The sequence below is a fragment of the Ailuropoda melanoleuca genome, chromosome 10 (genome assembly GCF_002007445.2).
Source record: "Ailuropoda melanoleuca isolate Jingjing chromosome 10, ASM200744v2, whole genome shotgun sequence".
NCBI classification, from domain to species: domain Eukaryota; kingdom Metazoa; phylum Chordata; class Mammalia; order Carnivora; family Ursidae; genus Ailuropoda; species Ailuropoda melanoleuca.
In genome coordinates this window covers 107,621,283-107,646,695 of record NC_048227.1, presented here as the reverse complement: position 1 = coordinate 107,646,695, position 25,413 = coordinate 107,621,283, and the positions used below count along the sequence as shown (strand labels likewise).

The window sequence follows — 25,413 nt, the reverse complement described above, 5'->3', positions numbered from 1 at the left end:
AGCTGGGGGAGCGCGTGGTGCTGGTTCTAGCACTGTTGTTTTACTCAGCGGCAGGAAGCCGGAGGGGCTGTCAATGACAACAGAATAAGTCTCGTGGCACTCAGACTTTATAAACTTTATAAGGCCTTATAAGGCACCTGCGCATTTCATCTGAACCAAAAAATCTTTACGTTACGAGGGAAAGATACCGTTCTTTCTGGTTATAGAAGTGGAAATAAGGCTCTTCGGTGGTTGGCTTAAGATCATATCGGTGTTCTAAAACCACATTCTTATTTCGTCCTGCCCACCAAACCCTTTGGCCCCAAGTGGTAACCAGCTTGCAGCCAGATGTCAGGATTCCTGCGTTCAGCACTTCCTTGGGCAATTCCAGAAATGACTTCCAAATTGCCATTTGCAATAGAAGGATGGGTTTAATGTGGCATTTAGTGTAGTGTCTGAGCTTGGCTTTGGGAAGAGATCAGTTGAGGGCATGTTGTGTTTACATGGTGCCCTCCACCAGCTTTGTTAAAGAGAAGGCAGAGCCATGGAGGGAGCAGCCCAAGGAACGGTCTGCACCCTGGATGGCTCGCTGCCCATCGCTTGTGTTTCTCCACTGAGGAACTACACCCATGTCCTCTGATGATCCCCAAGGGCCCTCCAAAGAGCTTGTATGAAGACATCTACGTTAATGGTGGAGATCCTGTCCTTGAACGAAATCGAATGTTGAAGTTAGGTACCTGTAACTGGAAAAGAACGTAAGCCGTAGTGATGGTCTCCGTTGCAATGGTAGAGCGCTGGCATTTCCACACTCATCTGGAGCTCAGTCTTTAGGAGGACGTTGGGGTGTGTTTTTTGGGTGCTTTGGAAACATGTCCTGAACGCTCCAGTTTCACACGTGAGACCACCTGAGATGCTTCTCCCGTTCTTCACCGGCACTGAACGTGTGTGGACGCTCACACACAGGTGTCTGTGCAAGCACAGAGCTGGCTCAGAGCTCAGGCGCCGACCCGGGAAAGGACGTGAAGACCATGCCTTCCTGCTAAGGCTGCTGAAAGGAGCAAATCGGCATCAACCTTCAAGTGCTCAGAGCAGGGGTGTTGCACAGTGAGGTGTGAGGTGTGGACTCGTCTGTGCCCCAAGCACCCTGACACCAACTCACAAACAGAGCACAAAACACTGGTGAGCAAAATCCAGCCCTGCACACCCTGCCCCGGGGACTGCTGTCCATTTCATTGTAGGATTTGTGCTTGTCTGTTTTCAGATCAAGATGTAACTTGCTATTGAGTTCTTTTGTAAGAAGGATGATGGACCAAGTGAACGTGAATTGTAGGCTCCCTGCTATGAAGTGTCCCCCTTACAGAGAAGCTTCTCATTCTGCTGCTCCCAGCACCATTTGGGCTCCTTCTGTGTCGGTGCTCCAAGGCTGGCCATTCTCTTCAAGTTCATTGGTTGTCCCTTTAGACGGGCTTTCAACCCTAGCACTGTTGAGGTTTGGGGCTGGACCGTTCTTTGGGTGAAGGCTGTCCTGTGCTTGTAGGATGGGAAATGGCATCCCTGGCCTGTACTCAGTAGACGTCACTGGCACCAACCCCTCCAATCTCTCCAGTCCTGACCATCAAAACTGTCTCCAGACATTGGGAAATACCCCTTAGGGGGCAAAGATGCCCCCAGTTGAGAACCACTGCTTTAGATAACATCAAAATATTTATCTTTCTGGAAGTTTCATAACTGCTCACAGTGAAGCTATCCAAGTCTCTTCAGGTTCCCTCTGCACATTTCCACGGCCTGCCTTGGTGCTGACTTGTGAATTTATCACTTGGGGTACCCCCAGCACGTGTGCCGGAGTAGGAGACCCCACGGCAAACCATGGCTTATATTAGTTTGCCCTGGAAACCTTGGTCAGTCTCAGCACTGTTCAACACCAGACCAAAACTCTTACTGTATATAATGTTCCAGGAAAGCTCATCAAAAATGCCCTGATTTAATGAGACACTTAAATACTGAGAAATTTCTTGTTGAGAACAGTAATACTGAAATGATCTCCTTTATCCACGTGCGATAGAAAGGGAACCCTTAAAGGGGCTGGAAGTAAAGCCAAAGGAGAGAGACATGTGTGGGTTGAGAAAATACATAGCTTCACCATCACCACCACCACCATCATCATCTTCATTACCAAGTAGCATTCATGGAACACCCACAGATGCCATTGTGTTGGGTGTTCACAAATTGTTCAGGATTTCCCACTGTGTTGCATGGGGAAGAACAATGTAGGAAGAAGAAGGGCGGCTGGCGGGAGAGAAACACAAAGGATGTGGCTCCTGGGAGTTGTCAACAAAGCTAAGAAGTAATCACTAGGCAAATGTGTGCAAGTGGCTGGTTGATCCATAATAAATAGTTACGTGATGTGCAAACTTTAGGAGGGGCTCCATTTTTGTAGCAATGATTAATAGCTTTCTTGTTTCACATGGCCTAAAAGGCGTTTCCTTGAAATGGAATTTCATTCATAGTAGACTCAAGAAAGAAAGGAGGGAGGGAAAATAGGATAGAACCAAAACAGGAAGGGAATTTTCTTTGTTAATATTCTATTTCAAGAGATACTTTAATTTCTCTGATCAACTTATAAACTTGCATCCTATTTTATCAGAGGAACAGTTCATCTGCCAGAACATTCTATCTTTCAATTTAGTTGTTTGTCTACTTTCAGATTCTTTCAGGGACTCTCTTACTCCCGGTTTTTATGACTTAGTCTTGACTGATGGCCCGTGGTCTGTGCTGTGCACCCATATTTAATGAGTGAGCACAGGACGGACAGCAGGTGTTAGTGTGGGAGCGCAGCCTTCAAACATCGCACCGGGCAGGAGTTTTTAAACTTCTTTTAAAATTTTACTTTCAAAAAAGCAAGCCAAGAGTATTAGTAAAGCCTTAACTGCATTCATTTCTTTGTAATTTCACTCCTGGTAGCACACCATCAGGATAACTCCAAATCTTAGGATTTCAGTATTACCTATATAGCAGGAAATGGAAAAGCTCCAAGTGTCCAATGACAAGTAAACATATTTTGGCATATCCACATAGAAGGTGATATTAGGAAGATTTTATAATCAGCATGGGAAGTTTTTATGTTATTCTGTGAAAGGTGAGTCTATAAAACCATGTCTAAAAAAAAAAGCTTCAAGAAAGTACTAAAAGGAAATAACAAATGTTAATTGTGGCTTTCTTTGGATAATGGGATTATGGGTGATTGTTTTGGTCTTTCTACTTTGCTGTATTTCCCAAGATTTTCATAATGCAGAGGACAAATAATGCAGGATACATTTTAAAGGGAAACAGACATGCCATCAAAATCAAAACTAAGGCAAATTTAATAAGATCATACAAACTCCAGCACTGAGCTGTTTTCTTATATAGTTGACCCTTGAACAACACAGGGGTAAGGGGCGCTGACCCCTGAAGGTCATCAAAATCCACATGTAACTTTTGACTCCTCTCAAAATTAACTAATAATAGCCTGGTGTTGACCAGAGCCTTACAATGACATAGACAGTAGATTAATCTGAAAAAAAGTGTTATTAAGAAAATCGTAAGAGAAAATACATTTACAGTATAGTACCATATTTATTAGGAAAAGATCCGTGTATATAAGTGGGTATTTCACACCCGTGTTGTTCACACCTGTGTTGTTCAAGGCTCAACAGTCGTTTGAAATGACACGAAGACGCGGCCCGGGACCGAAGCCGGCCATTTCTGTTAGAGTCGGTGTGCTGTGTTCAAGGACAGGGTTTGGTGGTGCTGCTGCCCTAGTCCCGTTCTTCAGAAAGGGTCGGGTGTGCGCGTCGTGGGAACACCCTGTTATCGCTGGCCACTGCCTCCAGAGCCCGTGTTGCCAAGGCTTTTGTGTGAGAGAGAAATCCTTGCTGGGGGAAGGCTGACCCTCAATCCTGTCTTTATCACAGAGCCCATCCTGGCAAAGGACCACTTACTATTTTAAGTGTGTGGCAGCCTGTACTAGGGACGTTATTGGTGCCATCATGTTTTCGCCAGATGTTACAGTTGGACTGAAGTCATTCTGCCCTGGCCTCCTCCACAGCACCCACCCGAGAAGGGCAGGGTCCTTAACCAAACCCATAGAAGCTGTCCAGCCCAACGCCGTCCCTTCACGTCCCCCTTTGTGTCTCCACAGCACTCAGCCCCTCTCACCCACTGCAGTCAGATTACTTCTGGTGTTTATCGCTTGTCCACCTCCCCACTGAACTTTGAGCTCCATGAGGCTGTTCCGTTCACTCACGTACACGACACCTATCGGCCAGCCCTATGCTTAATGCATCAGGATTTGGAATGGATATGAACGTTGGTGGCATTTTGCCCATCCAGGCTCTCTGCTATTACATCCGGTCAGTCTGAACACTCACTCTCCCTGTTCTGTGTTGCTCTGCAGTTTGAGATGCTCACGGGATCTCTGCCATTCCAGGGGAAGGACAGGAAGGAGACCATGGCCCTCATCCTCAAGTGAGTACGAAAAACCCACCCTTGGGGACCCGTCCAGGACTCGTTAGCACCTTCTGATAGCAAGAGTTTCTGTCTTGGAAACCCGGGTCGTTGAATAGGCGTTAGCATTCTTGGCATTTTAATTAATTGAAATAGTGGACAGAGTGAATGGGATTGCTGAGTGATCCTGTTGAAGTCTTCCACCCCAGATAACATCTTCCATCAGTGAAAATCGCATATGTGGTCCAATGACTGGGATTTTAGATGTGGTGATTAGTGACCTTCACAAAGTACAGAAGGATTTAGGGGCTCCAGAGAGAATGCAAGAATGGGGGTTCCCTTTCTTGCTCTACCTCTTGACACCATTTATGCAGGTACCCAAGCTCTCCTGCCTGACATTGGCAGGAATCATGTTGCCCATGTGACCAGATACAAACAAATGTTTTGTTCAGTTCCCACAAAGAGTCATTTACATGCAAACGGATTTGCTCTTAGGATCCTAGAAAGAAGTCTAAACCCAGTGCTGGTCTTGCTGTAACACCTTAAATGTGAACAGGCTCCATCCAAGCACGTGTCAGAAGGGAGAGATCTGAGAGGAGTATGGTGGGAGTAGGGCAGCGCCTGGGGAACAGGGAAAGCCCAGCTCCGGATCGAGGTCCCCTGCCGTGTAAGGCGTGGGCTTCCTGCACCTGAAGGACGAGCCATGAAGCTGCCGGTCCTCACACTGGCTCTCTCAGACACGCCAGACGGACATGTCACTTTTATAAAAGCAAGAGGCACCTAAAAAGCTGAAGTTTTTGTAGGTTACCCCCACTGTATAAATGCAAGGAGAGAAATGAGCGGAGGAAACTCCACAGAGAGGATTTGATCAGTGTTCTTCTGGTATCAGGTGACCTTGTTGTGGCCGACGTATATATGGCCACTGTCTGTTATTTTGTGTTGGTGACGTCTATTTCTCTTAATTTTAAGAGGGAACAAGATCTTTACTTTTTCTCCAGCTAGAGGAATTCCCTCCAACTAATCCTAGGTGTGGACACCTGACTTGTCACGTGGGAGTAACCAAGCACTTCTGAAGGGGCAGCACCAGACCGTGGCCCCATGGATCCTAAAGCGTGATCTGAGGATCCCTGGGAGCCTAAGACCCTCCTGGGGCCTTGAAAGCTCCTCCTTTCCCAGATTTTTTTTTTTTTTGCAGTTATTTGGATAAATTAGATTACTGGATTTTATTTTATTTTCATTTTATTTATTTTTTCATCCTGATATGTGTCCTCTTTAATCCCCTGTGCCTATTTCCTCCATCCGCATCCACCTCCCCTTTGATAACCATCAGTTTGTCCTCTATTGTTTAAAGGGTCCATTTCTTAGTTTCTCTCTCTTTTTCTTTGCTCATTTGAATTTCTTAAATTCTTAAATTCTACATATGAGTGAAATCATAGTATTTATCTTTCCCCAGTGGACTTATCTCACTCAGCATAATATTCTCTAGCACCATTCAAATCTTTGCAAATGGCAAGATTTCATTCTTTTTTATGGCTAAGTAATATTTCATTCCATTGTATATATAGTATACAATGGATACAGTAATATCCTATTCCATTGTATATATAGACCATATCTTCTTCATCCACTCATCAGTCTATGGACACTTGGGCTGCTTCCATAGTTCAGCTACTGTAGATAATGCCACTATAAACATAGGGGTACATACATCCCTTTGAATTAGTGTTTTTGTGTTCTTCGGGTAAATACCTAGTAGTGTCATTGCTGGATCATAGAGCAGTTCTATTTTTAACTTTCTGAGGAACCCCCACACTGTTTTCTAAAGTGGCTGCACCAGTTTGCAGTCTCACCAACAGTGTTAAGAGGGTTCCTTTTCTCCACATCCTGCACATCCTTGCCGACACCTCTTGTTTCTCATGTTTTGGGTTTTAGTCTTTCTGACAGGTGTGAGGTGACATCTCATTGTAGTTTTGATTTCATTTCCCTGATGATGAATGATGTTGAGCATCTTTTCCTGTGTCTGTCCATCATCTGGGTGTCTTCTTTGGAGAAACATCTGTTCATGTCTTCTGCCCATTTTTTTAATTGGATTATTTGTTTGGGGGGGGTGTTGAGTTGTATCTGTTCTTTATATATGTTGGATACTAACCCTTTATCAGATATGTCAATTGAAGATGTCTTCTCCCATTTAGTAGTTTGCCTTTTAGCTTTGTTGAGTCTTTCCTTCACTGTTCAGGAGATTTTTATTTTGATATAGTCCCAATAGTTCATTTTTGCTTTTATTTCCCTTGCCTCAGGAGACACATCTAGAAAAGTGTTGCTAGGGCCGATGTCAGACCTTACAGCCTGCGCTCTCTTCAAGGATTTTTATGGTTTCAGGTCTCACATTTAGGTCTTTCATCCATTTGAAATTTATTTTTGTGTATGGTATAAGAAAATGGTCCAGTTTCTTTCTTCTGCATGTGGCTGTCCAGTTTTCCCAACACCATTTGTTGAAGAGACTGTCTTTTTCCCATTGGATCTTCTTGCCTGCTTTGTTGAAAATTAATTGACCATACAATTGGGGGCTTATTTCTGGGTTTTCTATTCTATTCCATTGATCTATGTGTCTATTTTTGTGCCAGTACCAGACTGTCTTGATCACTACTGCTTTGTAATATAACTTGAAATCTGGAATTGTGATGCCTCCAGCTTTGTTCTTCTTTTTTAAGATTGGTTTGGCAATTTGAGGTCTTTAGTGGTTCCACACAAATTTTAGGATTGTTCTAGTTCTGTGAAGTCCCAGATTTTCTTCATAATATTGCAACAGATTGAACACAGAGGAAGATAAGAAGATCTAGATGTTGGGGCATAGGGTGGCTCAGTCGGTTGAGTGGTGGACTCTGCTCAGGTCATGATCTCATGGTCCTGGGATCAAGTCCTGCATTGGATTCTGCGCTCAGCGCTGAGACTGCTGAAGTTTCTCTCTCCCTCTCCCTCTGCCCCTCCCTGCCCCCCACGAGCACACTCTCTCCCTCTTTTTTTTTTAAGATTTTATTTATTTATTTATTTGACAGAAAGAGAGAGAGAGCCAGTGAGAGAGGGAACACAAGCAGGGGGAGTGGGAGAGGAAGAAGCAGGCTCACAGCGGAGGAGCCTGTTGTGGGGCTCGATCCCACAACGCCGGGATCACACCCTGAGCCGAAGGCAGACGCTTAACGACTGTGCCACCCAGGCGCCCCTCCCTCTCTCTCTTTCTCAAATAAATAAATCAATCTTAAAAAAAAAAAGGTATCTGGCTGTTTCTCATCTAACCCAGAAGAGATTCCCAAAATGTAAGCAATAGCACTCTTCTAGCCAAAGCTTTTGTTGTTATTTTGGAAAATGTAGTTCAGTTCAATTAAAAATGTTACTTCTGTTAATGGGATTTTTATTGTTTATCTTTAATGTTCGTATTATTTTTAAGTGAATTATTAAATAGCTATTATAAAAATTTCTCCATAGAACCCATATAAACAGAAGCTCTTTGATGCCCTCAATGACGTCTAAAGTGCAAAAGAGCGCTAAGACCAAAAGTTTGGGCCCTGCTGCTCTGGGTCAAGTTGATTTGATCCATCTGTTGATGCTGACCGAGCAGGATCCCAAAGTGCTGGCGAGAACTCCTGTCATCCTGCCCATCCCAAACTACCACTCTGTTTTTCAGGGCCAAGCTGGGCATGCCGCAGTTCCTCAGCATGGAAGCCCAGAGTCTGCTGAGAGCCCTATTCAAACGGAACCCGTGCAACCGACTGGGTAAGAGCCCCATGCACCCACAGACCGCGGGGGCTGCCTGCCCACCCCACTCAGCTCCTATCTGGCCACACGTTTGTCCAAGTTCACTGAAAGTGAAGGACCTAAAGCAGGGGTGCAAATGCTCTCCCACGTACCCGCTATGAGGTTGTCCAAAACACAGTCACTGGCCAAGTCTTGTAAGCTATTTTCTGAAAGTCACTGTTTTTACACAAAATGGTAGCACTTGTTTCGACTCATTTTACTTCCCTTTTAGAACCCCATAAACTAAGAACAGAACAGCTGAAAGCTGCTTCTTATTTAATCCCTCTTTAATTAATAAATCTCAACATATATTAAAATCAAGCTTTATATGAATGTTAACTAAGGACTAACCCATTTTCAGAATAATTCCTTACAAGAGGTTTCTCCTAGTTGCTTTTCAATGGTGTTTCTACAAATGAATTGTTGTGTAGACCTCCCGTGAGTCACACAGCTGCCGAATCGTCCTTGTCCACTCGCGGCTTTTCATTCCTCGTGGTCGCGGGCACTGGTGCGCGTGCCCAGCGTAGTGACGCGAGGTCAGTGATGAGGTGGCTCCATCAGGACAGGAGCAGGTGCCGCGCACAGTGCCAGCTACGTGGGAAGCTGGAGAACAGTGAAACCAGGGGCCATGTTTCTGCCCACGCGGTGGCAAACACTAGCTAGCGGAACGGAGGGCGTGGGTCGTCCTGTTCCCGCCGTTGCCGTCGTCGAGAGAGCAGATGCTGCAACATTTGCACACTTCGGCAAAACCCACCAATATTTTAAACTGTATACAACCCTTTACCAAGAAGTTTTACTTCTAGAAGCCTATCCAGCATACAAGTTACATGAATAGAGAATGCTTGTTGATAATCTTTCTGTTTAGCAAACACCTGGAAATGAGGTAAATGTCAGTCAGTAAGGACACCATTAGGTAAATTATGGCACATCCAGACCAGGCCTACGGGCAGCCATTTAAATGGGATAAGCTGGGGGCCCCTGGGTGGCTCAGCGGGAAGTCTGCTTCTCCCTCTGCCCTCCCCCCATTCATGCTCGGTCTCTGTCTCTCTCTCTCGCTCTCAAGTAAGTAAATAAATAAATCTTTAAAAATATAGAAATAGATAAACAGATAGAGAGATAGGTAGATAACTAAATAAATGGGCCGAGCTGTCACCAGGTGTCTCCACCGTGGCACAGGTGACCTCTCGGTTGGGTAGTTCTCCCTTGTGAAGCACCATCTTGCACTGTAGGGTGTCTAACAGCATCCCTGCTCTCTGCTAGACGCCCCCCTCCCCCTGTGGTACCAAACCAAGCTGTGTCTAGACTTGCCCTTGGGGATGATCCCCCCCGCCCCCACAAGACCCGCTGTTCTCTAAACCCTGGCTGGAGAGATGCCCAGGACCTATCCAGTCATATAGATGAGTTGTTGCAGATTCTAAACGCATCCCATGGTGGAACCTGTACCCATTTTACACCAGAGCAGGTGTCTGCAAGGGGGTGTTGGGAGAGCCCCATGGGCCCAGCCCCCAACATCCCCCTCGCACAGGCTCCCAGATGGTATCTGTTAAAATGACTGTTGTCGAATGACTGTGATTGAAGCCAGCCAGTGTGATAACTGGATGCATCTTACAGGCTGCCCCAAACAGAGCCCCAGAGGCTGGGCCCTAAAGGCAGGGGGTGTTCACTCTGGCCAGGCCTCCCCGGACAGCAGCTCTGGTCACTGGGCTGCCAAGCCACCAGGTGCCAGTGGGGTTGGCAGGGAAAGGTTGTGGTACAGGAGCTGTGTCTCTCAGAATCGGGGCCCTGGCCTTGCCTCTTCACCAGCCGGGGTCAGCACCCCAGCTCCTCTGCCCCACCAGGTCTATAACCGACCAGCTGGAGAGCTCACTCCTCTTCTCCGGCCTCGGTCTTCCCAGGGAGGACAGGGGTGTGCATGGAGCACTGCACTAAGAAAATCAGTATCTCATTGAAATCCTCACAACCGTGCTTCCAAGTAGGGAAAAGGAGACATGCAGATTTGCTCATGAGAGAGGTGTATCCGAAAGAATTACTTTTAGTTGCAAAGCACAGAACACTTAAGTTACTTAAAATTATTTAACCCAACGATTTAACTTCTCAAACTGCGGTTTATTTTTCTTGCAGTAAAAGTCACAGGGCAGCAGAGGGCAATAAGCGTGGGCTCAGCAGCCAAACCATAGTTATCAAAGGCCCAGATCTGCTTATCTTTTTAGTTTACCATCCTTAGTGCATTGCCTTTTCATCCTCATAAGTGGTGCCTTGTGATCACAAAGTGGCTGCCTCAGCTCCAGGCGTCACATTCAGCTGAAAGGAGGAAATGGATGAGGGCAGCTGCACCTGTCTCTCTTATCAAGAAGGCAAAGCTTTCCCAAAACCCAGGGACTTCCATGTACTTCTTGCTGACTAGAAACTGTCACATGGCACTTCTAACTAAAAGGAAGGTGGAAAGACAAGTAATGGGATATAAGAAATAGGAGATTGGGAACAGTTATCTTACTAGCCAGCCGCCAGGATCGGCTGCAGGCGGTGTTCAATAAAGGATGAGCAGACTTGAGGGGGGTCTGGTGCCTGGCTTGCCTTCCTCCAGCACCTCCAACCCTATTTCTCACTCCTCTTGGCAGATCTTAAGGACCTGTTAGCTAGGAAGGAAAGGGACTATATAGTATGTAATCTAGAAATAGTACACACCTACACGGGGTTCCCCAGTGCTTTCTAGTCTCCGGCTCTGGCAACACAGTGGAGCAGAACCATGGTCCTCGTTCTCATGGTGCCTTCGTGCAGCCAAAGGAACATTAGCCAAAGAACATTCACCAAGGAAGCGGCAAATGGAGAGAGAGAGAGGTATAAGGTGGAGGTCATTGGAGGGGGAGAGAGGTTTGCTGGAACGCAGACAATGGCAAGTGTGAGCCAGGAGAAGAGGAGCTCGTGGGGAGCCCCAGGTGGCAGCACTGCACTCAGGGGCAGAGGGCAGTGATACCAGGACTGCATCCCACCCGGCACTTACTTGCTGATTGACCTTGAGCAAATGTATGCCCCTCTCTGGGCCGGTTTCCTATGTGTGAATTGAGGGTGACGGCACTACCTACTTCATAGTGTGGTTAGAAAGATGTCAAGTGCTAGAACTGCCCGACATATAGGACACAAATCCGTAAGGAGGCAGAGATAATCGGTGCACCTGGATCCGTGGAGCGGGATCATGTCTAGACGTCTTGGCCACACTGCCCCCTACTCATTGGAATGTGTTCGTTCTCTGCCACGTGGTTGTGGGACCGAACGGAGAAAAGCCAGCTGCTGCACAAGTGCTGGTGAACTGCAACTCCGGTAAGGATGAAACAGGCTATTGTTTTATGGGGCCGGTGCATTTAGTAGATGCTGTTTACCCTTGTTCTGAGATCACTGCAAAAAAGAAAGAGTAAGTGTCTGACCTGTGTCTGGAGAGCCTGCATTCCTTGACAGGAAAGCTTTCGGGTGACCTGTCGGGTCCCGAATTCAACCGGAAGGAGCACAGGGCGTCTTGAGCCACAGAGAAGAGGGACGCCGGCCCTGTCGCCCTCCGAGGACTCCTTCCACTGTGTTCCCCAGTAACCTCGCCCATGCTGAAACATTTCTGTCCATGCCGAGCTTGTGCTGTGAATATCTGAGCAGTCTCTGCCTTGTCATCCTCGGGCGCCTGCAGGGAACCTGGGCACCTTGTGAATCGTGACTGCGTGAGCATGTGTGAAAAGCACACGCTTGTGAGGGGAAGCAGACGTGGCGCCTCCTGTCCCGCGACGCTTCCCTCTCCGACGAGCCCCATCCGCCGCCCGTCCACGCCTGTGGGAGCCTGGCTGTGAGTCTGACCCCGCCTGACCTCCCCGCGGGGAACCGGACTCAGAAGAGAGAAATGAAGACATCGGACACATCCAGTCCCTGAGACACACACCAGAGAAGAAGCAGTTCACACGCGTCTCCTGCAAGGACTGAAGGAGTCCCTCTCCTTTCAAATGTCCTTGCATTTGCTGGAGAGGATTTGTGTCTGGGCACCGGATGAATGTGACCTGGGGAGGGGCCCTATTTGTTCTCTCTCTGTTTTTGAAGAAGGAAGTAATTTTCCACGTAACCTATTCATTTGTCTTAGAATTTAATGTCACAAAACTCATAGTTCTTGAACCCAAAATATCATTTTATTATTTGGTTTAAATCATTGATGAGAGAGAAAGATGGGCTTATCTCATTAAGCGTACAGATAATCATCTTGGGAGAGACTGGCCCAGTGGAGCCCACAGCAGGCGTGGACGTTGGCCCGTCTGTGGCCAAAGACTGCCCTTCAGCCAATCTCTAAAGGGAATCATCACGCAGCTTTCCAGGAGCGACGGGCCATCCCTCGGGAGTGCTCAGAGCAAAGACGTCCCGGCTCAGCGCAAAGAAGAGCCCGTACTTGGGGCTGTTGGTTACGTGACTTTCCCCAAGGAGGCAACTGAATCTAATTGCCCAAAATCCGCCACCATAAGGAGCAAGATCACATTGAGTAGATGAGCCTTGATCTGCACAGGCGGCCGGACTGGAGGGCTGGGTCCTCTACTCCGCTCTGTTTGCTGTGAGCCTCGGCCCTAAATAGCCCCTGGGACATTCAAGGAGCTCGGAAGGCCTCACCCCAGTGCCGATCCTCGCACAGCTTTGTCATGACCGCGTCCCCTTCAAATCAATCAGAAGCTCTGTCTCTGGAGTCCCGCCTGTGGAAGAGCCCCCGACCCTCCGGCTGACCCCGGGCACCCCAGCCCCGGAGGCCGGGCTGATGTTGGTGCTGGGAAACAGCAAACCCCCTCCCTGTCCCTCTGTTCCCCTCCCGGCACCTCCCCTCCCACCAACTCCCCTCAGAGGCCGGGTCCCAGGCCTAGCACCAGCCCCGCATCCCTGATGCCCAACTGCCTCTTCCCCTCACTCGGAAACTGAGTTTCCACAGGGTTCCGCCAAGCCCGCTTGCGTGTTGGGGCAAAACCAGTAAGCTGGCCCATTGGCAGCTGTAAGGATGCTGGTCATGGCAGATTGGGGTCTGTCTGCCCCTATGACCTCATCGTACTAATCACATCTGCACCGTCCCCATTTCCAGATCATGTCCCATCCCGAGGTACTGGGCGTTAGGACACCAACACAAGGGTTTCGGAGGGACACGGTTCAATCCATGACACCCTCCAGGGGTGTGTGCACGAAGCGTACAGCTGGGAGAAAGAGCAGAGAGGCCTTTGGTTGACCTCTTGCACTTTGCAGATGAAGAGGCCAGGGCCCCTCCCCCACAGGACTTGCACAGGCCCCGCAGCCTCCAGTCTAAAGCTGGCACCACTGCCTCAACGTCCCCGGAAGGTCCTCACTCGAGAGTCTGAATCTCACACTGGCTGGAGGTGCTCGCTGCTTGGGAGACGTGCCGGTTGACAGGTGGTTGGTGCTGCCAGCCTCCAAGGGGGAGTCCCATCCACGGCCTCTGCCCTGCAGCCTCTGGGCTAATAGACCTTAGGCTGGAGGGAGGGGTGGAGCGAGCAGAGCAGGCAGTCCCAGAGGGAGGGAGGGAGGGGACGGGATGGGAGGGAAGGGGGAAGCAGGCTCTGCATGGTGGCAGTGAGCGGTGAGCTCGAGAGTCTTGGAGTGAAATTTGTGTGGATTTCTACTGTAGCAGCATGGGGGTGCATGGCAGCTGCAGGACTCTGAATTAAATGAGGGGCTACACACTTCTCGTATGACGTGATATGCTCAGTGATAGAGCCCTGGGCAAAATACACTGGCAGCCCCGGAACAGCTGCTGTTGTCAAGAGGGGCCCCGGGGGCAAAGGTGTAGGAGCCCTGCAGGTGCGAGGGGCGTGTGTCGTCTCCCTATGCCCCAGGGGGACGCTGAGGAGGCAGTGCAGGCCGAGCCAGGCCTGCCGGGCATCCCGCTTGGGGTCCCTCTGAAGGGTGCAGCCAGGGGACGGTCTCCCCGTGAACTAGAGAAAGCCCCTTGGGGCTGCGCACAGAGACCTCTGGGGAGATGGAGGTGGGGGTTGGGCGTGTTGCATGAGGGAGGGAGGCCTTGGGAGACCGTCCCTGCGCTGGGCCTCCGTGTCCTCATCTCTGCCTCTGGAAGAGGTGCCTTCCAGGTGTGACACTCGTCACTCTGAAAGATTCACAAGTCCAGGAAGTCAAGGACAAGAGCGATAGGCAGCGGCTCCATTCGAGCCCGCACGCTGCAGCCTGTGTGGTACGTCCCCCCGGCTCCCCCGTGAGGTCTGGGCCAAGCACCGCAGAGCCTCAGGGTGCACGTCTGGGCTCAGGGAGGTCACCAGACGGTGGGGCCGTTCTTGTGAATGGGTGTGTCAGGCAGGGCCCCACGAGGGTGCTATTTTGAGTAAATGCCTCTCCAGACAGAAGTCTGGCCTCCTCTCCAGTGTTCCCACAGGATGGAAGACTAGAATGGGTACTGAAACCACTTTCTGGGGTTTTTTCAACCTGACAGCTGTCTAGCTCGTCCTTTGGGAGCCTCTGTGTCTTCCTATAGGAACTTCTGGGAGATTCTCAGACTCACAGGGGGCATGTGACGGAGGTGAGAGGAATGGGCTGTGCTGATCCGTGTGAAACAGCACAACCGTGTGGACCGCGTCAGATCCCGACCCCGAGCACACCTGTTGGCCACAGCTCCGTGCACTAGCAGAGGATTTCTGTGTCTCCTGCTTCTGTTCTACTTTCCAACGCCGGTCTCTGCAAGACGTGCTTCACCAACTCTGGTCTCCGATGTCCCATCCCAGTTCCCATCAGCAGCGGGCCAACCTTGGATGGCGTGGTCAAGACCAAGCTCGCCGGTCCACTCAAACCAGGGTCCTTTGAGCCACAGCCAAGCAAATGTTTTAAACACTGAGCGAATGAAATTTCAAAGGGACAGCAAATACTTCAAAACTATGAAAAATAACGTGTAGATAATGTGTAAGTGATGAAGACGTAAAAAGCCGACCTCGTGTTCACATCCCCTACAGGATGGCCTGGATATTACAAGTGTGCCAGCTGGGTGGAGCTCGAGGATGCGAAGACAGTAACCAAAAGTGGACTTGTTCTGAACGTGCATCAAGAGTTCAACGAGGGGGCACCCAGCTGCCTTCGGGGAGCACGCGACTCTTGATCTTGGGGCTGTGAGTTTGAGCCCCACGTGGCCGGTAGAGGTTACTTTAAAAAATTAGAATTTAAAATCAAAAAAAGAATTCGAGGTGAATGCTGTGTGGCTCAGAAACAAAGAGGAAATACTTCAGAGGTATCTCAGACGGCCTGGGGATTAAACATTCCCAACACTGCTGTGGAAATGAAGAAACCATGAAAATATTTGGGGCAGATACCAAAATCTTTGAGAGTAATTTACTGAGAAGGTAGAAACCAAGTGGACGATTGACCCCACAGCGAAGGAAGTCGCCTTGTGAAGACTGTGGAGCAGTGGGCTGAATGTCGTCCATGCTGGATAGCAAACCCCCAGCGCAGGCGGAGCGCACGCTCACAACGGTGCGTGGACATAAGGAAGTCCCACCTGGATGCGAGATGACACCCTCAACAACGTGCAGGAGTCTGAGACGTGGGTCCCCATGAGCATGCTCAGGACATTCCCATTTGCAGAAAGACCACAGGTGACGACATCTTCACACTGCAGAGAGTGAGTATGAGCTCTTGAATCTACCGCTCTGTTGAACTTCTTAACTCATCCTCACCTGGCATTGGAGGACTTCGTGAAAACTCACCAAGCCTAATAAGAGACGATTATCATTCTTTTGCACCGGACATTTCTGTCTGTAAACTCTTGCTCTTGTCCACTCTGTGTGATCTGGGCAAATCGCAGCCTCCACTTGGGACAGAAGGAGAGACCTCCAGGGCATCGGGTCAGACCCCACAGCACCCAGCTGTGGTTCAGGGATCTGCACAAGCGCTCTGACTGTCCTGCCCAGCACTCTGCCCGACTGGCGGGTGTGTTCAGTTGACGTCAGAAGGGGTCATCAATACAAAACAACTTGCTCACCACGTTTCGGGAGAGGATAAACAAGACTAGAATCCACAACAATGACCCTGCGTGCCCTAAGAAGGATGACATAGGCCTTAACGGTGTACAGAAATTTTCCTTTCCACATTTTTCTCCTTTTGGAACGCCTATAATTTTTGAGTGATCACTGAAGTGTTAATTAATTCACTGTCGACTGTTTGCTGAGGCCTCAAAGCACAAACATGGTACGAAATCTCACTGCAGCAGAAGAAAGAAGGTGCAGATAAGAATGTGCCGAGTAAGTATCCGAGAACACCCAGCATGCCCCAGCACGGAATTTGGAGTCACACCAAAATCTGTATTCCCTTTGTGTCTCACTGGGTTAAAATTCCTGCAGACCATGTATTTGCACATGATGAGTGAGGATGACTCGAGTGGGTACAAAATGCAGTGTAGATTCTTCAAAGAGATTTAGCGATGAGTCACGGGGCAGGTGCATGCCGCCTCGGGCTCTGACGTGTGCGCTCGACGCTCCCACCTCTGTCCGACCCACAGTGGTTCTGGAAGCACGGCAGCCCTCACCAAAGAAGAGCTGGGAAGCAGTACAGATCAGGGGATTTAATCCTCAGGACCAGCAGGATTTTTCCGTCCAGAGATCTGGTCTTCATAAGGAGGCCGGCACATGGGATGGGCTGAAGGGAGGTCAGTGTTGGGAGTCAGACCGCTGGTTTGTTCTCCACGGCTCTTCACAGGAGCAGTTGGGGCACCTATCACGGGCTGCTGGCTGTTGGGATCAGATCTCGGAACAAGGGGGCCAGACTCGGAAATCCAGAGAGGTCTTCAGCAGGAGGTCCTCGAAGGATAGAACCCGTTTCTCTCTACCCATGCCAACACTTATGATACCAGATGGGTGGGTTTTCCACACCAACAAATTCTTCACTTCCCAGGAGACGCCAGCTTGGGGTCCTACGATTCACCTTCCTTCTGGCACTAACCACCCAGCATTGGCCCAGACCCGGGCTCAGTCCCACGGCCCAGGGCACCACCTGTGATTCTGACCAACCAGCTATAAATCCAGAGTTTCCAAGACCCCTTCTTTGGGTCTGATGATACGCTAAAGCGGCTCACAGAACTCAGGAAACCATTTTACTTACTATCACCAGTTTATCACAAAGGATATTTGAAAGGATACAGATGAAGAGGGGCATAGGGTGAGGTCTGAAGGGCCCCCTTGGAATGTGGGATGCGCCACGCTCTCGGCACATGGATGCATTTTTGTTCATCAACCCGGAAACTCTCCAAACCCTGCTGTACGGGGCTTTGATGAAGGTTCCACTCCTTAGGCATGCTCCGTTGAATCACTGCAGCCCTCTCCCCTCCCTGGAGGTCGGAGGTGGGGCTGAACCGGCCCTCTCTCTAGTCACGTGGGTGGCTCCCTCATCAGCGCAAAGACCTGGAAACGTTGCTCAGGGGTTGAGGACATGAAAGCATCCAGCCATGTGCAGGAGAGCTGCATCTCCTGGGACCCCAGCACCCTGTACAGAGGGGTCCCTGACTTCTCAGGCCCTGACAGTGCAGCTGGGTGGGCAGTGCCTCCGTGACCGCGGCACTGGGGGCGGCTTCCCTGCCCTCCATACCTTCCAGCTCCTGGTCTCTGCCATCTCAGCTGGCAGCCACCAGCACCCACCCTTCTGGGGTGCAGACTGAACAGGGAGCGTGAGACCAGGCCTTGACCTGCAGCAGGGTGGGCCTGTGGAGCCCGGGGTGCAGACCCGGGAAGTCTGTGTCTCACAAACCATGTGACACGCAATCCCCCTACCCAGACTTGGGACAGGAGGTGGCTGGAGATGACCCAGCCCATGCGGCCTGCCTGCACTTCCCACTTCCCCTCCTACCCCCGGCCCCACCCCTGTGCCCCCAGTCCCCTCCCTGGCCCACTGAGGCTTGTCTCCTGCTTTCCCATCCTGGAGAAAACCCAGAGCTCTTAGGGCCTGGGGGTTTGGGTTCCTCTGAATTAATGGACTTATTTTTAGAGCAGTGTTAAGTTTACAGAAAAACTGAACGGAAAGTACACCAAGTTCCCTTGTACTCCCCACCCCCCGCCTGGCCCCCCAGACAGTTTCCCCTAACCCCAAATGGATGTCCATGCTGTGTGTTCGTTGTAACGATGGACCGGCATTGTCAGTGTCTCCGTCAGGCCTCTAGCTGCCCGTGCGTCCTGTGGCAAAGCGTGACATCACCACAGCGGGCAACAGTTTCCCTGCCCTGAATCCTCCGAGCCCTGCAGGTGCAGCCCGCCCCCGCTCCCCAGGACTCGGGGAGCAAAGTAAAGAGAGAGCCGGGCAGAACCAACAAGCCCAGCAGAACTATTTATAAGCAGTCTCCGGGGGCCCCGCAGATGTGGACGCCAGTCTCTCGGGGTCCCAGCCTGTTGGAAGCTGCCCCTCCAGTTTCTGGCTGTCTTCCCCTTCCCTGTAAACCCAGAGCCACCTACCAAGGTGCTTGCACTGCAGCCCGCCCTCCTGCTCCTTCCACACTTTCTCACCCTTCTGGAAGGCCAGCCTGAGCTTACACGCATGGGCATCGGAAGTGCAGCGGAGGGAGGTGGGGGGGCTCAGCTGGTAGAGCATGTGACTCTTGATCTCAGGGTTGTGAGTTCGAGCCCCATGTCGGGCATGGAGCCTTCTTGGATGGACGGATGGATGGATGGATGGATGGATGGATGGATGGATGGATGGAAAGGTAGATAAATGGACAGATGGGTAGATGGATGCATGCACACATGCAGTGGGCTGTGATGGGCCTCCAGCTCCCCCCTCCAGGTTTCCAAGCACTCCGCACACTCCCCACACCTGTGGCGGGAAGCTGCCAGCCTGCCTCGCCCTGCCCCTGGCCCTGTCACAGGCCTGCAGGGCTGATTGTGGCTTCTGTGGGCTGTGAGGCTGGCGAGCAGGTGCCCCTTCCTGCAGGAGGAAGGCATCGGGAGCCGCTCTGGGCATCCCCCAGTCCCTCGCGCTGCTGTGCCAGAAACTCTCAGAGGTAACGAAAGTAGGGGTTTGTTCTGATGCTCATCTCTGCTTTGTCCTTGGGACAGGTGCTGGCATCGACGGAGTGGAGGAGATCAAGCGGCATCCTTTCTTTGTGACCATAGACTGGAATGTAAGTTGCACAGCACGGTCCCCAGCACACAGGGGTGACGGGGAGGTGAGGTGGAGGGCGCACCAGCTTGATAGAGACCAGAGGGAATGTGACCCTGTCCCCTGGAGGGGTGCCCTCTCTCAGGAGCCTTCTGAACAGGCTGGCTGCTGGGCTGCTGGTTCTCTGGGTCTCCGGGTCCCTGGGGGTCTCCAGGCCACTGGTTCTCTGGGTCTCCGGGCCCCTGTGGGTCTCTACGCTGTGGGGCCGCTTGTTCTCTGGGTCTCCGGGCCCGTGGGGGTCTCCAGGCCATGGGTCAGGCTGCGCAGGCCTCTTCCGTGTTGAAGCGCTGGCATCTCGCACTCTGTGCTGCTCTCCAGTCTCTGGTTTCGGGCTCAGGCCACACAGCTGGCACTCCTGTAGACTTGTTAAAGAAAACAAATACCCAGACTGTTAAAGACAAAGTTATTGGTGACACTTGTTAGCGACGTAAGGACTTCCATGGTGATGCATTCAGGGACCACGGGGACAGGGTCTGCCACCGGGGGACAGATGGGGCTGAACTCTGAGCAGCTGGGGTGATGGGATTTATAGCGGGTGGGGGGGGCACGGTTGTGAGGGGCTCTGGGTGAAGCGACCTCACAGGACTTCCGCGGGACGCAGGCCTGGGGCCCAGAGGTCACCTGGTGGGGGGAGGGGCCTCCCAAGTCCAGCATCCAGCCCCAGTTCTCCGGGCCGATGCCACGATGCTGCTTGCAGCTGGACGCTGGCTGAGGGGCTCCCGAGTCTCATTCCAACCCGCCGCTCGGAGCCGCCTCCGGACCCGTCAGCGTGGAGAGCGGCCGCGGCTGTGCTTTGTGAGCAAGGAGGGCATCCCTCCTTGGACGTCGGTGTCTTCTGGTCCTTTCCTGAGGTTCACACAGCAGGCACATTCGGGGGCTTCGTTTCCCGAGCAGACAAATTAACCTCGGGAGACTAACAGAGTATGTGCATGTTGCGTTAACGTCCTGTCTAGGACAGAGGCTGTTAGCTGTGTTTGCCTTTCTCCCTGTCTTCGTCCTGTGACCTCCACGGGCTCCAGCAGCTGTGGCGCGGTGGCAGCCTACCCCCAGCCCCCAGGGTTATTACCTCCGACAAGGTGCTGACACGAACGCTGGGTGGAACCAGCTGCACCCAGAGCTTCTGACCTGACTCCTCTCTCCTCCTCTTCTGAACGTCTTCCCACTGGGAGAGCACGAGCTTCCTTAAAACCCACTTCTGTAGTTCTTTTTTTTTTTTTTTAAGATTTTTATTTATTCATTTGACAGAGAGAGAGACAGCCGGCGAGAGAGGGAATACAGGCAGGGGGAGTGGGAGAGGAAGAAGCAGGCTCCCAGCAGAGGAGCCTGACGTGGGGCTCGATCCCAGAACGCTGGGATCACGCCCTGAGCCGAAGGCAGACGCTTAACGACTGAGCCACCCAGGCGCCCCGCACTGCTGTAGTTCTTATTACGGAGCTTTTCCGAGGTTAAGATTCTTTTCAATGCTGAGACCAGAGAGAAGCACTCAAGATGTTGGGACACATATGACCTCCCCGCCAGGTGTACTGTGATCTCCCGACAGGTGCACAAGCCTGGTTAAAGGGCCAGGTGGACATCAGCTTGCGTTCAGGAAAGTGGACAGTGAAAGCAAAGAGCCTGCCCATGAAATCTCTTTTTCTTAGCTTCCTGGAACGTAGGCTTATAAGGGGCTCGGTCATCCTCAACTCACACATGGACACATGGGCACCTGAAGATCTTTGTCGGTCGATTATTTAGGAGTTCCATCCAGCACAGAAGCTCTGCTGTACGCTGCGGTGATGAGGTCTCAGGCCAGCTGGCTATGTCTTAGCCCCGGAGCGCCAGCACCATGCCTTGGGCAGGAGCCTCAGAAGCTGACCCCTGGGGGCTCGGCCCCCTGGTGCCCAGACAGGTGCTCTGCCACGTGTCGTCTCCTCCTGCCCACAGGCATCGGGATAGAGCTGCACACCCCTTCTGTTATTACTCACCGTTCCGTGTGTTCAGCCATGCTGTTGACCACATTTCAGGCACTTCCAGGACACGGGGACAGAGCAGTGGCCATGACGCCCCGGGCTTTACAACCTGGTCAGAAGAGCAAGGCAGGATGTGAAGGGTATGTGCTTGGTCCCAGAGAGAAAGCAGCACCGTGAAGAGAGCCACACAGGGGAGAGGTGGGTCATTGAAGCTGAGCCCTTCACCTGCGCCTCCTGCCCCCACATCTGCCTCTCCGTGCACCTGTCTGCTGGGCACATTGGCCCTCCTGGCCCCAAGTGCCCCGGTGGCTCAGTTAAGACCTCCTCCTTGTGTCTTCTCTGAAAAGCCAGCCCCTTGCTGAGGCCTGTCCTGCCAACCCTTCCAAAGCCACAGCTCCTTGCCTGGTGCCCCGACTCCCCTCACCTTGCTCCATTCCCAGCTCCTCGTCACCATCCAGTGCCCTGCATCTTGTCCCTTACTCACGGTGTGGATTGTGAGTCTCCGTTCCCTGCTACTGGATTGGAAGCCCCAAGAGGTCAGGAGTCACTGTCAATGTTCCATAGAGACGTCCCCCGGGCCTCTGAGACAGCATGGTTCAGAGGAGGCAGCTGCCAAACGGTGAATGAGCGAGGGAGCCAGGGAGTGAACGGGAGAGGCTCTCAGGGCAGGGGGACCCACTTCTCTTCCTCTTTCTCCGGGACACCGCAGCGCCTCCCGGCAGAGATGAGAAAACAGGAGAACGGAATGGCTGGGGCCGGGGCCGGGGCCAGGGCCGGGGCGGGACCGTGTGAGGTGGAGATCTGCAGTCTGCAGCTGGAAGGAAAGGGGAGGCCTGGCCCCACGGCTCCGGGTACCACTCAACACGGCGGCTTGGCTCAGAGGAGCTTCTTGCGAGTTGCTGTGGGCAGACGCTTCTCTCAGCCAAGAAGGGGTGCCCCCCGCGCCGAAGAAGTGGGCATGTGGAGCCAGGACGACTTTGTGAAACTCTTAGAATTGCCACAGCACGATGATGACCTTGAACACTACGCAGGTGGGGCTGACGTGCATCCCAGAAAGCCCAAGTCGCAGCAGCTCTGAGCAGAAGCCCGGCTTCTTTCTGCAGCATCAGGAGCCGCGCCAGTGAGAGTCCAGCAGTGAGACTGGCCGCGGTGTGCACAGCTCGTCCCGTCTCTGCATTTGGGGCCAGGTCCCCGCAGGGCAAGCACAGTCACGGGATGTCTGCGCCAAGCAGGCGGTATGCTGCATTATGTGAAAGTTATCAGACTAAAATCGAGGGTCGGAAGTTTCTTTCGTTACTTTTAGCATTTCATTTCATTACATTTCATTTCTGAGAGAGGCCCTTCAGATTCATGGGGACCAAGCATATTTACTGTTACTTCCGTATTTGCCCAAGGATGACGAGGCAGGGACAGAGGGATGGAAAGATCTCCTTCCATCCCAAGCCCTGAATGAAAGCAGCCAGGGAGTGGTTAAGGGAAAGGAGCTCTGAGTCACCACTTTTGTGCAAATTCATTTATTTCATGAATAGTACTTGGTGCTTACCCAGGTCCAGGTGAGTGAGCAGGGAGTCCATGCTATGGCTATGGAAAAACACAGCCATCACCAAATGGCTCGACATCTGACGGCTGCACGGATATGTCTTGTCCAGCCACAAAAGAAGTGTGTGGTGTGGGTGTCCCATCAGAGAGCGGACACGGGTAGGAACTGACAGGTGAGGTGAGATACTCCTAGCGAACTCTCCTCAGGACCACAGCCTTCTCTCAGCTGTGCAGGCCTTCCTGGGATCCAGATGAGTGGCCCACATCTCCCCCCTCCCTTCCTACCCGTGAGCTGTGAGCTGCGGCCCCCACGGCCAGCCTTGGCCCCACTCACACACGGGTCAAGCAGCAGACCCTTCCTTGAGAAAGCAGACACGAAATGCAAGGCATTGCGAGGTCTCCAGTGGGCAGTGTTGCTAAGTCCCTGTCCAGACGTGCCCATTCTGTTTCAGCGGCTTGAATAACAAAACCATGGTACAGCAGGCTTTGCAGAAACTGTGAACACTGGGAGGTACTCCTTCTGCCCGGCCGACACGCAGGATGACAGCACGGAGCCTTTTCCCTGACCCGTTTGATTTCTGCCTGGGTGCGTGAACCCAGCACTTGCCTCGGGGTCCACCCTGGAAAATATAAGGATATTTATTGCACTTTCTTCTTCCCTCTGTGACCCAAAACTGCCAGGAAAAATTTTCAGGTGACCTGCTGGAGCAGAATGAGTCCATCACAGCAGATGTGGGGTCACTGCCCCTGTCCGTCCTGCTCTGCCATTAACTTGTCTGCAAAGGCAAGCAATTAACATCCCTGAGAAGCGCATCTTCCTGAAAGCTGCTCTGTCTCACCAGCCAAATGAAAAATTACAGTTACAGCCCCGAGGCTTCGGCAGAGGGTCATGGGGAGTCCCGCACCTACGTCACGTTTACTCTGCCCCATCACTACATGAAAGTTCATCACACAGGCCATGGGAACCACCCCCTGCCCCGAGGAAGCCCTCCTGCCCAGCCTGGCACCCCTCACCGTGGACCGACACCTGCTGGCGGAGGCTGCGACCTTCACTGTCGCCCCTCAGGACCTGTCATCACGACGACTTTCATTAGTGCTAGGCTTGTGCTTCAGTTCCTGAACCCTTCTGAGGGTTCCGTCAGTGGTTACTCGGTGCTTGGGAGGGACGCCCGGGGAAACCAAGGCACAGGGCAGTGAGAAGAGAGCCCAGGGTCCGTGGGTGAATGGGCAGCACGTGCCAGAGCCTCCCCCACCCTTGCCGGTCGTGTGTACCAGCAGCAGCAGAGGGAAGTCTTCGTGCCCACAAGACTGCACAGTGGATTTTAGGGGTTCGGTTCCCAGAGGGGTTGGCTGCTGGCCAGGATCTCAGAGCCTGTGTCAGAGGGTGAGGGAGCTCCTCTCACTGCCTGGTAGAAAGATTTCTATCAGTTTATTCCCACCTTAAATACACCAGCAGAGCTTCCCCTTTCGAGGAGCCCAGTAGGACTCTTCGTTCAGTGAATAACCGCTCCTCACTCCGCAGGGTTGTAAATCCAGATATTTTGGCTGGAACAGCTTTCAGCGGGGATAACCTGTATAGACAGAGTCCTGCTGCATGAACCACTGACCCAGCAGACCCCCCGGGCATTTGAATTCTCCCTGTTACCCCTGCCAGCCTAGCATCCCTCCACATTATTTCTGCGTTGCTATTTCAGGAATAATCTATAGCTGTGCCCTTTCCTAATTGGAGAATGTTAATTTTGAGATGCCTGGAGCCAAAGCTGCCTGCAGAAGCGGATGTTAGGTCCGTGACCCCGAGCTGGAAGCAGCTTCCTGCTGCATTACCCAGTCACCATTCTCACTGTGCCCCCCATTCTCCCCTTCATCGTCGGGAGGTCGTTTCGGTATAAACAGCCCTGGTGCACCTGCGCGGAGCCCCCTAGTGCATCCTGGCCTGATGGGTAATCGTTCCCATGTGGCTTCGACTGCGTCATCCTAAGATCCTGGGACAGGTGAGATGATTTAAAGTGCTGCCTGGTGACTGAGCATGAGGCCCCACTCTCTTTCCATTAGTGTGGGATGGATTGTTCTAGAGGCTCAGAGAGGGGAATCTAGGTCACAATTATAATGCATCTCACCCAGCTCAAAACCTACACAATATGCTGTCACCCACCATCCATCATTCTCGATTTAGCCCTGTGTGCTGCAGTTTACAACACGAGAAGCAAGATTACTTTTTTTTTACAACCTCAAACCTACTGCTAGCTTTGGACACAGGGAAAGAAAGGCGTATGTAATAATAACACATATTAGCACTTGCCAAAAGTTTACCCAGTAACGGGAAGCAACTGACTGACCTTTAAGACTGTGCAAGGGAGCCATCCAGAGTGTGGAGGGTACTGGGGTGCCTTATGCAGCCCTTCACTACCTGCTCAGAACCAGGATGAAGGCGGATTGAAAACAGGGACCGGTGTTCTGGGGGGCTGAGGGGCCTGCGAGGGAACTGGTAGGCCAGTAAGCCCTTGGTGGGCTCTCC

At 51.7% G+C, this 25,413-nt stretch overlaps 1 protein-coding gene across 4 annotated transcripts in view; it reads left to right on the top strand.

Moving 5' to 3' along the window:
* The window catches only part of RPS6KA2 (ribosomal protein S6 kinase A2), a 341,018-nt gene that overhangs the window by 283,929 nt on the left and 31,676 nt on the right, over positions 1 to 25,413 (top strand). For all 4 annotated transcript variants that reach the window (XM_019799101.2, XM_011224258.3, XM_002918704.4 and 1 more), the window contains 3 exons: positions 4,415 to 4,485; positions 8,147 to 8,235; positions 19,308 to 19,372. In XM_019799101.2, the coding sequence (XP_019654660.1) occupies positions 4,415 to 4,485; positions 8,147 to 8,235; positions 19,308 to 19,372 (225 nt within the window). The remainder of the gene's footprint in view (positions 1 to 4,414; positions 4,486 to 8,146; positions 8,236 to 19,307; positions 19,373 to 25,413) is intronic.